The sequence below is a fragment of the Sceloporus undulatus genome, chromosome 5 (genome assembly GCF_019175285.1).
Source record: "Sceloporus undulatus isolate JIND9_A2432 ecotype Alabama chromosome 5, SceUnd_v1.1, whole genome shotgun sequence".
NCBI classification, from domain to species: Eukaryota; Metazoa; Chordata; class Lepidosauria; order Squamata; family Phrynosomatidae; genus Sceloporus; species Sceloporus undulatus.
Window position 1 is genome coordinate 11,692,045 of NC_056526.1, and position 13,835 is coordinate 11,705,879.

Sequence of the window (13,835 nt, forward strand, 5' to 3'; positions counted from 1 at the left end):
CATGTCCATGGAGCAGTGGATTTGCTACTAGTTTTAGACCAAAATTCAAGGATGCCATCCAAGGCCCTAAACCACATCCTTCCAAATAGATTAAGCACCTTGGAAAACTCTAAGACTAAAACCCAGAGGGCATTCACCACCTTCCTGATACCAGGGTCACCAGCAACCACAACTTCCCATGGAAGAGGGCAAACTTTCATAGAGAGAATTAGGAAGGTGGGTAAGTTCTTAAGTAAGCAAGCAAGCCTACTTAACAAATATTTTTTAGCTGGCTCTTGTCTCAGGGATTGTCCCATTCCCAGCTGGGCTGCCTGAGCATCATCGGTTTATCCCTCCCGAATCCCTCCGGAAGCAAGTGCTGACTACCAATCAGGGTATTTTAACCCGAATGCCCTCTTGGAGAAATTGGGTTTAAAATGAAGGCGCCTGGCTGTCAGTCAAATTTAGTTCAGCGATCGTCATAGGTGACGTTTCCAGCACTCATTGGGGCATCGGAAGTGTGCTTCCCCCCCTCCTTTTTTTTAAAGAACCAGGTGCCAGAATGCGCACATTTTGTCAAATTTAAAAACCTCCTCTGTGTGTGTGTGTGTTGTGGGCATTTGGGTCAGTGCAGGTTATGATCTGCCCTTGGCCCCATTTTCGACCCCAAAATGCAAGCTAATGCCATCTCTGCATCCTGTATCCTCCCCCCTCCTTGGCACCCCAGAATGGCTCATACACATGCAACAACAACAACAACAACAATAATAATAAATTCCTCACCTCGGAATGCCAGAAAAGGATGCAATGCTATGCATTCTTTGCTTTCCCTAGGCTACCCCTGAATTCCTTAGAGACAATAGCAAAAGCATTCTGTGTGTACCAATTTGCCAAATTGGAAAGAGAAACATTGTAACATTCGCATTGTAGCATTCATTCGCAGAGGAAAAAAAGTATTGCAAAGTGCCCTTTGCAGCATTTCTCCTTTGCTGCAAGTGAGGAAATGAAAGGAAAAGTGAGCAAGCAGCTAGCCATGTTCTATGTAATAATAATAATAATAATAATGTTTTATTTTTAAACCGCTTTTCCGTGATGATCAAAGCAGTGTACAAGTAAAAATTGCAATAACAGAATACAGAATAAAAATTGCAATACATAAATAAAACTTTCAATAAAAACATCCCAATTATACAAATTAAAACCATCACATCAAAACCAAGCCAGCTGAATAGGGTCAATAATACAATACATATAGGGGGGAGTCACATGATCTCAAAGGACATCGGGGAAGGCTTGCCGAAACAAGAAGGTCTTGAGTCTCTTTTTAAACAGATCCAGGGAGGTGGTGGAGCGGAGCTCGTCGGGAAAGGTGTTCCAGGTCCTAGGGGCCGAGATGGAAAAGGTCCTTTGCGAGGTTGACACATATCTTGTTGTCGGGATCCTCAGCAAATTCTTGCCGACTGACCTGAGTGTGCGGGGCGGATTATATGGGGAGAGGCGGTCCTCCAAGTACCCTGGGCCCAAGCCATTTAGAGCTTTATATATATCTACAGTGGTACCCCGGGATACGAATGCGCCGCCTTACGAAATTTCCGGGTTACGAAAAAAATCCATTTAAAAAAACTGTTCCGGGTTACGAAGGTTATTTCGGGTTACGAAAAAATTTTTGGTGCTTTTCGGCGCTATTTCGCACGAAATCGCGGCTTTTCCCCATTAGCGCCTATGGCTTTTTCGGCTTACGAAGTATTCCGGGTTACGAAAGCGGCGGCGGAACGAATTAATTTCGTAACCCGGGGTACCCCTGTACCTGAAGCAAAAACCATGCACATTTTTTGCCAAAAATAATTTTAAAACATTAAAAACCGAAAGGGAAAGGTCCCTGCTGGAGAGCAGAGGCTTGGCTTGCTGTGGCCCTCTGACCTGCCCTGAATTGACCCTGTCAGTCACCTCGATTCCCCCTTTTTGCCTCCTGTCATTTGCCTCCTGTCAGATTCCCCTTTTTTGCATCCTTCCTCTGGCTCCTTCCTCTCCCTCCTCCTCCTCCTTTGCCCTGATGAGGGGAGGGAATGCCCTGCCCACTGCCCTCCCTCTCACCTAAATCCCTGAACTTGCCCCAGTCATGATCAGGGGCAAGTTCATATTCAGCAGAACCCGGGTTTTTTCAAAAGAGACGGCTTTTGCCCTGATTGCAAATGACCCACATTTCCGGGGCATTTGACACGAAACGCTTGTGCAAGCCTCTGATTCGCTTGTGGGAGATTTGGGGCCAATATGAACTTCACGTGAAAGAATTGATTTCTGATCCGGGGTAAAGTGTAGTCTGAATGGCCCCATTCATTTCTGTCCCTGAATGAAGGTTCTCCTCTTCAGGCTTCCATCCAGTCAACCCTTTCACCTGCTACCTTGTTCTCTTTGTTTCAGTAAAAAACAGATAAGACAAGTTGCTCTCTCATAGGAAGAAATGTGTCTGGTCTCTGTTTAGTTTCAGATAAGCCCAGCAACTTTGTCCTACAGGACTGGGTGTACTATAGGTGTGCTGACAGTTAGAGCACAGGAGGCCCAGAAGGAACAGATAAGAAAAGCCAGATAAAGAAGTAGCCTGTGACCCTGGTTTACTGAGAATGAATCAAATGACTTGGGATCAGACTCCCACCAATTTTGTATCCATTATAGGGTGAAATCCAGTTGCTAGTACTAACTAGAGGAGACTCATCAAATCAATATAGTTTACACATAGTATCTGCTATACCATTCAGCCATTGCTTCAAGGTTTCTACTGCAGTTGGGACAACCAAATAGATCTAGGCTATTGGCTCTTCCTATGAGTATTGAAAGAGTCATGCAGAATATAGGATTATAAACAAGAGTATTCCATATGCTGCAAAGTGGCCCTGTAGAAATGTTTTCCACTTCATTCGTCCTCTTACATATTATTTTCCTCCAATCCCAAATGGCACTATCCATATTTGCAACACAGAAGTATATTCTGGAAGCTGGATGACAGTCTGAGTTTCAGGTTTTAGAGTAGCGCTGAGTGGGTCAGTGATACAGAGGAAGTTGGGGGCCATCCTGCCGAAGTGCCCCACATTTTCCTTACTGCTGCCCACTCATTTTTTTAAACCTGACACAACACCTCTCTAAGAATCTCTAGGTCCTCCAGCACAACTCTGCTGACATCTGTTATAAGCTGGCCATAGAATTGCACTGGAGCACCTACAAACGCCTAGAGAAGTGTTTCTCTAGAAAGCCCATAGGTCCTTCAGTGTGACTAGCAGAGTTGCACTGGAAGACCTAGAAATCCCTAGAGATAACATATTAATCGAATCCACAAGTCAGAGGAAATTATCATAGAAGGACAGGACAGGATAGGGATCACTCTCCCGTCCTTATCCCATCCATGACTGCAATTGTATGAAATCCTTTAGTACACGTAGCACATATCCTGTCACTGAAAAGGAATTGTATTAATGCGAACTCCCGTTAATACAAAATGCCAGGACAATTTTACTTCAATGACAGGACAATGACAGAATCAGTGCTATGTCATATGAAAGTATTTCATCCAGTTGCGGTCACTCGCTCTTCCCAGGTGGGACAATGTCTGGATAAGCGCAATGCTGTGTGAAAATCCTTCCAGCACGAATGTGGGGGCATGGATGTCCTTTTCCCATCTGATAATCTCCAAAGCTACAAATGTGGAGGGCCCAAGTATACTTCCAGAGGGGGAGACTGCAAGACAGAGCTTTCATGGGGTGTGCCTTCTCTGCCTTGCTCTTCGCATGGCTTTCAGCCAGAGCTCGAAAAGTTACTTTTTAAAAAAGTAATTACTGTTCTAGTTCTAAGGCCCCCTAAAAGTATATAGTTACTCTTACACACATATATACTCAGAGGCTACAGACCTATATAACAATGTATCTCCACTCCCTTTTGCTCTCCAAGCACAAGGTAACTGTGCTGCCTGGCCACCTCTCTTGTGGTCATTTAGTGGCTAGAAGAAGGCAGGAGACAGGCAGCCAGCATCCAGCTGGGTTCCTGCAGACAGAAACACAATGATTATACCTTCCTTCCAGACCTGCAGAGGACCACCACAGATCCAGAACTATGCCACCATCTGCCTATAGGAGCATGAGCAGTTACTGCTTGGCTGCCATCAGGAGACCGGATGTAAAATTCTGCCCAGGCAGAACAACATTAGTTATCACAAAAGCAGCACTGTTATTCCTTGTCAAGGAACAGGTACACTGTCACTGAGCACCAACTGGTGTCTTCAACATCAGTGGAGAGCATGTGTCCCAGTTTTTACTCAGAAATTTAAAGGAGTTATCAATGGTGCTGAGCACCATTTACTCTACTCTGAGTAGAGTAAAACTCACCCACTGACCTGGAAGCCACCACTGATGGCACAGAGGTATACCTTTGCTTCTCAAGAAAATTAATTAATTTCACTGAATTAATTATATCAAAGATACAGCCGTGTTAGTCTGCAGAATCAGTATGTAGTGAGATCTCATAGCACCTTTGAGACTAACTGAAAGAAAGAATTTGGCAGCATGAGCTTTCGTAGATGTCAGTCTACTTCCTCATGCTGCCAACTTCTTTATTTCAGTTCGTCTCAAAGGTGCTACAAGATCTCTCTATATGCTTATATATACCTAGTTATGTCCAATCAGTCTGTATCTAAGCTCCACTGTCCTGGTTTAACCCCTTTACTGCCACACACACCTATTTTAATCCAAACTAAAATCAGTTTAGAAAATCACACAAGCATTAGCAAATCTCATGCCTTCCAGACATTTTGTACTACCATATTACCACTCTCATTACCCCCAGCAAACATGTGATCCAGTGTGATGGAAGTTAACAGGCAAAACAGCTGGAGGATACTTTGTCAGGGGAGGCGGTAGGATAGTGTAGGAAAGGAGGCCATGAGAAGGATATGAAAGCAACAGACCTCTGGACTGTCATTACATAGCCACATTGGTGCAAGAGGGTATTCCTACTGTGTGCACATGTTCACCTTATCAGCTTATCGGCGTGAAACGGAAGGGGGTGGGAAGGGAGTGGAAAGATTGGGGCCACATTTAAAAAAAATTTATAAGCCACCCTGGATCCCCTTCTGGGCAGAATATAAATCCCATAAATAAACAAATAAATAAACAAATAAATAAATTCAACTTGTGTAGATTCCTCCTCAGATATTCACTTGGAGTGGCTAGATGAAAAGACAGTAACAACTTACCTTTTCGGAATATGAGTTTCCGGTTAGATGTGAGCGCACAGACTGTATGATTTGGATCATGGTTTTCCTTCTCTGTGTTGGTTTTCATCTCATTAAATGAAGACTTTTCACAGATTTCACTAATCCCACTCTCACTGGTGTTGACTCCCAGGAAGGCACTGACATTTTTCACAACTGCAGGAAGGTCCTGAGATAAGTGAACAAAAGAGGACAGGATCTCTTGTGTGCTGCCTGCTCATCTACTCAGGGTCCAGTGAAATGAGAGCTTTGCCTTTTTCTACTTTAAACTGGATTGGATGAGACTATATATAGCTAGCATCCTTTTATTTATAATGCCTTAAGTTAGATTTATAACCTTTTAACTTTTTCTAGTTATAGTTCCATTGCCATGATCATAAATGCCCCACAAACCTATCTTAAAATCCAGCCAGCAGGTACTGAGGGATGAAGTGTCCAGCCCTCTCCCATCAGTGAGTGATGGTGTGCCAGGGAGTTGTGTCAGGATCTCACAGGGGTCCCTGCTTCAGGTTGGCACACCACTGCTTGATTGTGGGAGAGGGCTGGACAATATAAAATTTGAATTGTGAAAAGGCCTAAGATTGCTAAACACACCTATTACGGAGTAAGCACAATTGGAACACAAAAGGAACTCCTCACTTTGACTACTTATATGTCAACCACAAAAGAAAAGTCAGTAGCAAAAACTTGACACTAGAGGATGCTGATTTGGATTACATTTGGCCCTCCACATTTGCTGCTTTGACTTTTGCGGATTTGATAATTTGCTATTCTGATTAGTATGTTTTCTCTAGGAATATCCAAGTCCTCTAGCGCAATTCTGCTGAAAGTTGACCATAGAGTTGTGCTGGAGAACCTCAAAGTTCATAGAGAAAACATTTCTCTAGATATTTGTAGGTCCCCCAGCATGATTCTGTGATCAACTTCTGGCAGATGTTGACCATAGAGTTGCACTAGAGAACCTAGAGATTCCTATAAAGATGTTCTCTTAGATAAAAAGAACAGTGTTGTTGTTTTTATTTGTGGTTTTTCCACATTTATGCGGGTACTTCACCCCTAACCCCAGAGAATGTGGAGGGACCATTTGCTAATCTAAGGGTTGGAGGACTACATTAACCCTGCATGGGATTTTGAAAGGATGTGCCCCTACTGCATCCTATCCTACACTTCCGGACACCACACAACCCATCATTATAATAATGTCAGCTGGTGGTTTCCATGTCAATGTGTTGTGAACCCACTCCTATATTTTACCTGATCTTTAAAAGTGTGACTCAATGTACTGAAACTATTTTGTGGATTTGAGGAAGTCCAATGACATCCAATAACATCTCGAGATTTTACCCTCCACATCTTTCCATGTAAATCAACTATTTGCTGCAAGGAGAAAGAATGTTTTGTAGACTTTGGTCAGAGAGAACTGAATTCAAATTCCAACTGAGCCTCACATTTAATCTTAGGTCTTAAGGTTACTGTGAGGATACTTCTGTGAGGGAAACACATACAAAGTACCACACTAGAGAGGGTTTATTTTTCACCATTTCAAATTTAATCAAGTGTGGCACTTTCACAGAAATGTAAGGGATTGGTTGGTTTTCACTGGGTTTTGTTGCTGTTGTTGTTGTTTCTTTTGAAAAAAGCATTTTTCAACAACATATTTACCTTTTTCATGTCTTCGTAGTACAAGAATAGTGTGTTTTTATCACTTCTGTGTCTCTCCCAGCTTAAAACATGCTCAAACCAGGATCCACAAACAACTGTAAAAAGATTTAAAACAAAAAACTTTTTGTGAATCCAGCAGTATTTCCAGCTCTTGATGTTGTTGTGTGCCTTCAAGTCATTTCCAACTTATGGTGGCCCTAACCTATGATGACCCTAAGGCAAACCTATCACTGGGTTGTCTTGGGCTGGGTGTGTGTAACTAGCCCAAGGTCACCAAGTGGGTTTCCATGGACAAATGGAATTGAACCCTGGTTTCCAGAGTCATCGTCCAATGCTCAAAGCAGTACATCAAGCTGGCTTCCAGGTCTATTCTATAGCTAAGGTTTCACTCTATCACTTAGAGTGTTGGAGCAAGAAGACCTAGTAAAATTCTCTGAAGAGATATAATCTCATATGGATAAGCACCACTGTTGTATCCAGACACTTGGAACATTGGCGCGGTACAGACCGCCCAAAAGTGGTATTAGAGTTAGGGAGCAGCACCATGTACACACTCCCTAACCCTAATATGTGGCGGCAGTGGCATAATGGCGGTGCCATGTGTACACGGGCGCCACTATTATGATGTCACAGCCACGCCGCGTCCAAACGGCACGTTCAAAGGGGTGGTCTGTACTGCACCATAGTTTTCTAATTACAGTACTATCTGTTAATTCGGGACCATGAGCTCATCAGACTTGAGACTGACAATGGCCCTCCAAGGTTGCCATCAGGGGTGTTTTTCAGCCCTATAGAGAGAGATTAGAGAATGAACTTGGAACATCTTGCCTGAAAAGCATACACTGTTCATTTTACATCAGAGATGGCTCTGTTGACCTCAGAAAATAAGGGTCTAATCGATTGTTGGTGATCACTAGAGTAGATCAACTGAATCAATTGGATTTCCCTATGTGTGGACTCAACTCATCATTCAACAATTAATTCAATGTGTCTACTCAGTTGTCATTAACTGCTTTTGAGTTGATTTTGTCTCATGGCAACCCCATGAATGTGACATCTCCAAACCTTCCTGTCCTCAACAGCTCAGCTCAGACCCTGCAGACTCAAGGCTGTGTCCTCCTTGATTGAGTCTATTCATCTGGTAGACAGTCTTTCTCTCATCCTTCTGCCCTCCACCTTTTCTAACATTGTTGCCTTTTCTAATGCATTATGCCTTCTCATGATGTGGCCAAAGTATGAAAGCCTCAATTTAGTCATCTTGGCCTCCAGGGAGAGTTCTGACTCGATCTGTTCATGGACACATTTGTTTGTCTTTTGGCTGTCCATGCTAACCTCAGCAATCTTCTCCAGCACTATATCTCAGTTGATTTTCTTTCTGCTGGCTTTCTTCACTGTCCAGTTCCTGCATCTGCACATGGTGATGGAAACTACAGTGGTTTGGACGATCCTAACTATAGTTGGGACTAACCAAAAGGATTCCAAAGCCTTAATGGTTACTAGTCATGATGGATGGAGGAGAGGAAAAAGCATTTCAAGTCACATCATGATGATCATTCATTCATTATCTTGCATTACAAGATGTCCAAAAGCAGCATGGTATTGTGGTCTGACTGAGGTGGGTAAAGGTACCGGTCTTGCCTTACCTTTCAGCTGTAAATTTAAACCCACTGCCATTCCCCCCCAACACAGCTCTTACCTCCTTGATGGAGAGTGGAGGAAGGAGCAGAGAAACACCAAGATTTGCTCCCATTCCTGGCACCTTCAGATATATCCTCCCCCCACATATACACAATCTCTACTGTGGAAGCAAGATTCTTGTTAGGAAAGAATGGCTGTGGCTAAAAGGTATAGAAAGACAGGTAGCTTTGCCTGGCTTCATTTAGTTTTATGGTATCTCACCTGGCTTCGCATTATGTTCACACTTAAACTTACAGAGGTCCCATCCTGTATTGAACCTGGCAATCTTATAAGAGTGTTGGACAAGGGCTCCGAGACACCAGAGTTTAAATCTCTGCTTAGCCATGGAAACTCACTGGGTGGTTTGGGGCAAATCACACTTCATCGGCCTAAGAGAAAGATATTGACGAACTTCCTCTTAACAAAGTTTGCCAGGAAAACCCTAGGAAAGGGTGTCTATAAATCAAAGTCAACTTGATGGCAGATAACAATAACAAGCATTACACATTCCAGTCATGTCACTTTTTCCCTCTGTTGAATGACAAGAATTCTGACTGCTGCTCAGTTGATCTTTGGATTATCATTTCCACAGGAACACATTTTTACAGCCGTGCAATAAATCGGTATGAACAGCATTTAGATAACGTGAACAAGAGCAAAACCCTTCCCACTTTTGACCTCAGCAGTGAGCTAAAGCTGCTGCAATAAAAGTGAGCCTATAGGCTTTGGGACTTGGATTTAACAGTCCAAGAACATCAACAGGGATACAAAACAAGTTGTGTTTAGAAGGCAGATCAGGTGTCTACACATACAAGCCCAAATCTCTTATGGATTTAGAATGCAGCAGTGATGGCTGACAGCTTACATGTCAGCAAGGTGGTGAATCTGAACTGTAGGATTAATGCTGTTTGATACCACTTTAACTGCCCTGGCTCCATCCTATGGGATCCTGGGATTTGTAGTTGTGTGAGGTACCAGCATTCTTTGGCAGAGAATACTATAGACCTATTAAAACTACAAACCTAGGCTTCCATAGGGTAAAGCTACAGCACTTAAAAGAGTGCCAAGCTACATTATTTCTACAGTGCTGATGCCCCAAAATCCAGAATCTCAGCTGCAAATTCTGTACTTTCACCAGTCAGCATTCACCACACCTGAATCAGCAGTGTGCTGTCATCTGTGACTCTTCAGAGAAACCAAAATAGGTTCAGCCCATGGATAGCTTCTTCAGATTTAAGTTCAGACTAAAACTCAGAGCAAATTCACTGCTATGATGACATGCAAGCCACTGGCCACCATTAAAATGGGATGAGATGAGACACTCCCTCCCCCTGGTGCCTTGGCCCATAGCTTTCAACATCTGCTCTCAGCCCAGCAGTTGGTAAGCAGTTGGCTTGGTGTCCCAAACATCGGGATGGCCAATGTCTCTTTGCTCCCAGCTTAGAGCAAACTGTGAAAAAAGTTACTTGGGGGAGGGGGGCTTAACTCCCAGAATCTTCCAACCAGCATGGACATTGGCAGATTCTGAGAGTTGTGGTCAAAAACACATTTCTTTCTCCCCAAGCTCTGATGCAGAGGATGTAGCCAGAAACTGGGACACCCAAGGAACTAAAAGGAGAAATCAGTGTCTTTACAACTGGGACACAAGACAAGCTTAAAAATTCTATCCAGTAAGTAGGCAATGCAATCTCGTTGCATCTATTGACACCAAACCTGTCTCCAAGGTGTGATGTCAACAGATGCCAATACTGAAGACCGGTCAAAGCTCAATCCATGGTAGGGAAGGACAATGCCAGACCCAGAGCTCTGGTCCCACTGCTGTGTTTCTTTTCTGTCACTGCCCATTGACACTTCTTCTGGCCTCTTCTGCTGAGGTAGGAGTGGAAATTGGATCAAGGAGGTGAGAGGAGGAGAAGTGATGAGAGTGGTAAAAAGCAAGAAAAACTGATTCAAAGAGAAACCAAGCTTCATTTCAAGAAAGAGTTTGGCTGTGTTAATATCCATGTAAAATCAGAACAAAAAGTTCTGGAAAGTCTTTTCCAGATAAACCCTCAAAGTCCTGATAAAGCTGGCAGAATTTGCACAGACATTTCATTTCAGATCTTATTTTGCATCAGTATTCCTGACCTAAGGTTGCCAGATATCAGCAAAGTGACTCAGCGTACTATCTCCAGAACCCCCCAACCACATGGCTAGTGGCTGTAGATCCCAAAAAGCAACTTTGCCAAAACCAGACCAAGAGAAGGGTATTCATATTATTTACCCACCAAGCTATTTACAAGGTGTGAGAGAAAGAGATACAACAAGACACATTCAGTCTTACCATCGCCTTGTAAGAACATCTGGAGGAAATGAGGCCAGGAATCAATGGTGGGGAGGTTTGGGTTCTCTCTGTAGTAATGGTACATGGAAACAGCAATATCTTTTGGATTTCTGATAATGTAAATAGCCTGCAAATTTAAACATTGCAATAGCAAAGTAGGAATGCATTTCAGTACCTCATAATGAATTAGAGACTACACTTGTTCCTCCATATTCGCTAGGCTTAGGGATTTGTGGTTTTCCAGTGAACATGGAAAAGTCACAAATAAGAATAATACAGTACCATGTTTTTACATGAGAGGATACCTCTCTAGGTCCTCCAGTGCAACTCTGTGGTCAACGTCCAACAGACATTGACCATAGAACTGCACTGGAGGAGCTACAAATGCCTAGTAGAGTATTCTCTCTAGGAATCTCTAGGTCTTTCAGTGCAACTTTTAGTTAAAGATGACCATAGAGTTGCACTGGAGGACCTAGATATTCACAGAGAGAACATATTACTCAAATCCATGAATAATCACATCTGCAAATATCAAAGCAGCAAATATGGAGGGATGAATGTATTACATTATCTGGTTCACAAGGTGGGTAAACTATTCTGTTGCTGGACTGCAACTCTTTCAGGTCTAGGCAGCATAGCGAGTAATTAAAGTATGATGGTATTTGTGGTCCTAAAACATCTGGAGGGTCACAGGTTGCCTACCTAGCCTAGCCTCACTCATTTCATCATCATTTTCCTCTTGCAGAAAATTATGCATCTTCAGAAAGTTTCGTGTGAGCAAGAATCCTGATTTTCCTGCATCCTTGCTCATATGGAGACTCCACATGAATAAGAACATCTTTTCAGATTTGTCACTTTCCACACAAGAAAGGTGAAAACAGCCTCCAGAACTCCCTTCCTGAGAAAAGGAAGGATGGAAGGGTATGAATGGAATGGAATGGAGGAGTGCAGGTCTAGGCACTCCCCTTCTTCACATTTTGAACCCAACTCCTATAGGTAATTTCCTGAATATGGATCAGATCCCAGCCTAGCCACCTCACAGGATTGTGGGGAAAGTGAGGACTATGTATACTACTATGAGTTTCTTGGAGGAAACCCATAAAACAAATTATTGCATACCATGATTCTAGTGAAAATTTCCTGTGAGTCCTGCACTGGCATCTCATTGGACTCATGGACTGTTTTGGGTTAGTGTACATGTGTTAAATTTAATATACAATTTGTTGTATTGTTGCAAAAAATATATTGGGATTTACAGTCAACCCTCTGTGTCCATGAATTCAACCATCCACAGCCTAAAAATATTCAAAGAAAATCTATAATTTTCAAAAAGCTAACATTGATTTTGCCATTTTAAATAAGGAACACCATTTCCTTATGAAGGCGGTTGGCATTCACCTTCAATTGGTCTTGGATGATACTGATTTTCTAGACTCATTTCAAACTGGCTTCCGGGAAGGCTATGGAGTTGAGACTGCCATGGTCGCCTTGGTCGATGATCTCCGTCTGGGCATGGACAGGGGTAGCATGTCCCTGTTAGTGCTCTTAGACATCTCAGCGGCTTTCGATACCATTGACCATGGTATCCTTCTGGAACGCCTGAGGGAGTTGGGTATCGGGGGCACTGCGCTCCAGTGGTTCCGTTCCTACCTCTCGGGTAGATTCCAGATGGTGCAGCTGGGGGACGTGTTCTCCGATAAGGGGGCGCTTACATCTGGCATCCCTCGAGGAGTCATTATGTCCCCTATGCTATTTAACATGTACATGAAACCGCTGGGAGGGATCATCCGGAGACATGGGGCACGGTGTTATCAGTACGCTGATGACACCCAAATATGTTTCTCTGTGTCTCCGACTGATGCAGTGACCAGGGATGGCATCTCTCCTCTAGATGCCTGTCTGGAGTCAGTAATGGGCTGGATGAGGGAAAACAGACTCAGTTTGAATCCAGAGAAAACGGAAGTACTCGTGATAGGTTTCCCGGGCCCGGGGATGGAAATTTGTCTACCTGTCCTGAATGGGGTCATGCTCCCCCTGAAGGACTCCGTTAGCAGTCTGGGGGTGCTCCTGGACTCGTCACTCCACCTGACATCTCAGGTGGATGTGACAGTCAGGAGCACTTGTTATCAGCTTCGGCTGATACGCCAGCTGCGACCCTACCTGGGCCGGGGCGACCTTGAAACAGTGGTACATGCTCTGGTAACCTCTCAGTTCGATTTCTGTAATGCGCTCTACATGGGGCAACCCTTGTACCAAACCCGGAAGCTTCAATTAGTGCAGAACATGGCAGCTAGACTGGTCACTGGATGCCCCAGGACCAGCCATATAACACCTGTTCTACAAGATCTACATTGGCTGCCCATTTGCTTCCGGGCGCAATACAAGGTGTTGGTTATCACCTACAAAGCCCTAAATGGCTTGGGCCCAGGGTACTTGGAGGACCACCTCTCCCCATATAATCCGCCCCGCACCCTCAGGTCAGCCGGGAAGCAACTGTTGAGGGTTCCAGATACGAAATATTCTGCGACTGCACAAAGGGCATTTTCCAGCTCGGCCCCGCAGCTCTGGAACTCTCTTCCCGGTGAGCTCCGCTCGGTTACCTCCCTTGACTTATTTAGGAAGAGGTTAAAAACCTTCCTCTTCCAACAGGCTTTCCCCCAGACAATGTAATACCTGCTCTCTCTCCGTTGCATCGTTGCACCTGCACTTTATGCTAGCTATTGTTGTGATTTTAATCTGTAAGCTTTTTATCTTGTTTTTAATCTGTATTATTGTATTGTTTGGGTTTTTTATGGATACTGTTTGCAAAATTGTACATTTGTTGTACTTCTGTGTAACCTGCTTTGATCTACAAAGGAAAAGCGGGCTATAAATAAACAGATTATTATTATTATTATTATTATTATTATTATTATTATTATTATTATTATTATTATT

The 13,835-nt window shown here is 43.5% G+C and overlaps 1 protein-coding gene across 1 annotated transcript in view; it reads right to left on the reverse strand.

The window, feature by feature from the left end:
• Nucleotides 1-13,835, reverse strand: part of LOC121931413 (sulfotransferase 6B1-like) — an 18,765-nt gene that overhangs the window by 1,833 nt on the left and 3,097 nt on the right. The window contains exons 3-5 of the mRNA XM_042469145.1: nt 10,899-11,025; nt 6,899-6,993; nt 5,219-5,405 (exon numbers count right to left, since the gene is read on the reverse strand). Coding sequence (XP_042325079.1) covers nt 5,219-5,405; nt 6,899-6,993; nt 10,899-11,025 — 409 coding nt within the window. The remainder of the gene's footprint in view (nt 1-5,218; nt 5,406-6,898; nt 6,994-10,898; nt 11,026-13,835) is intronic.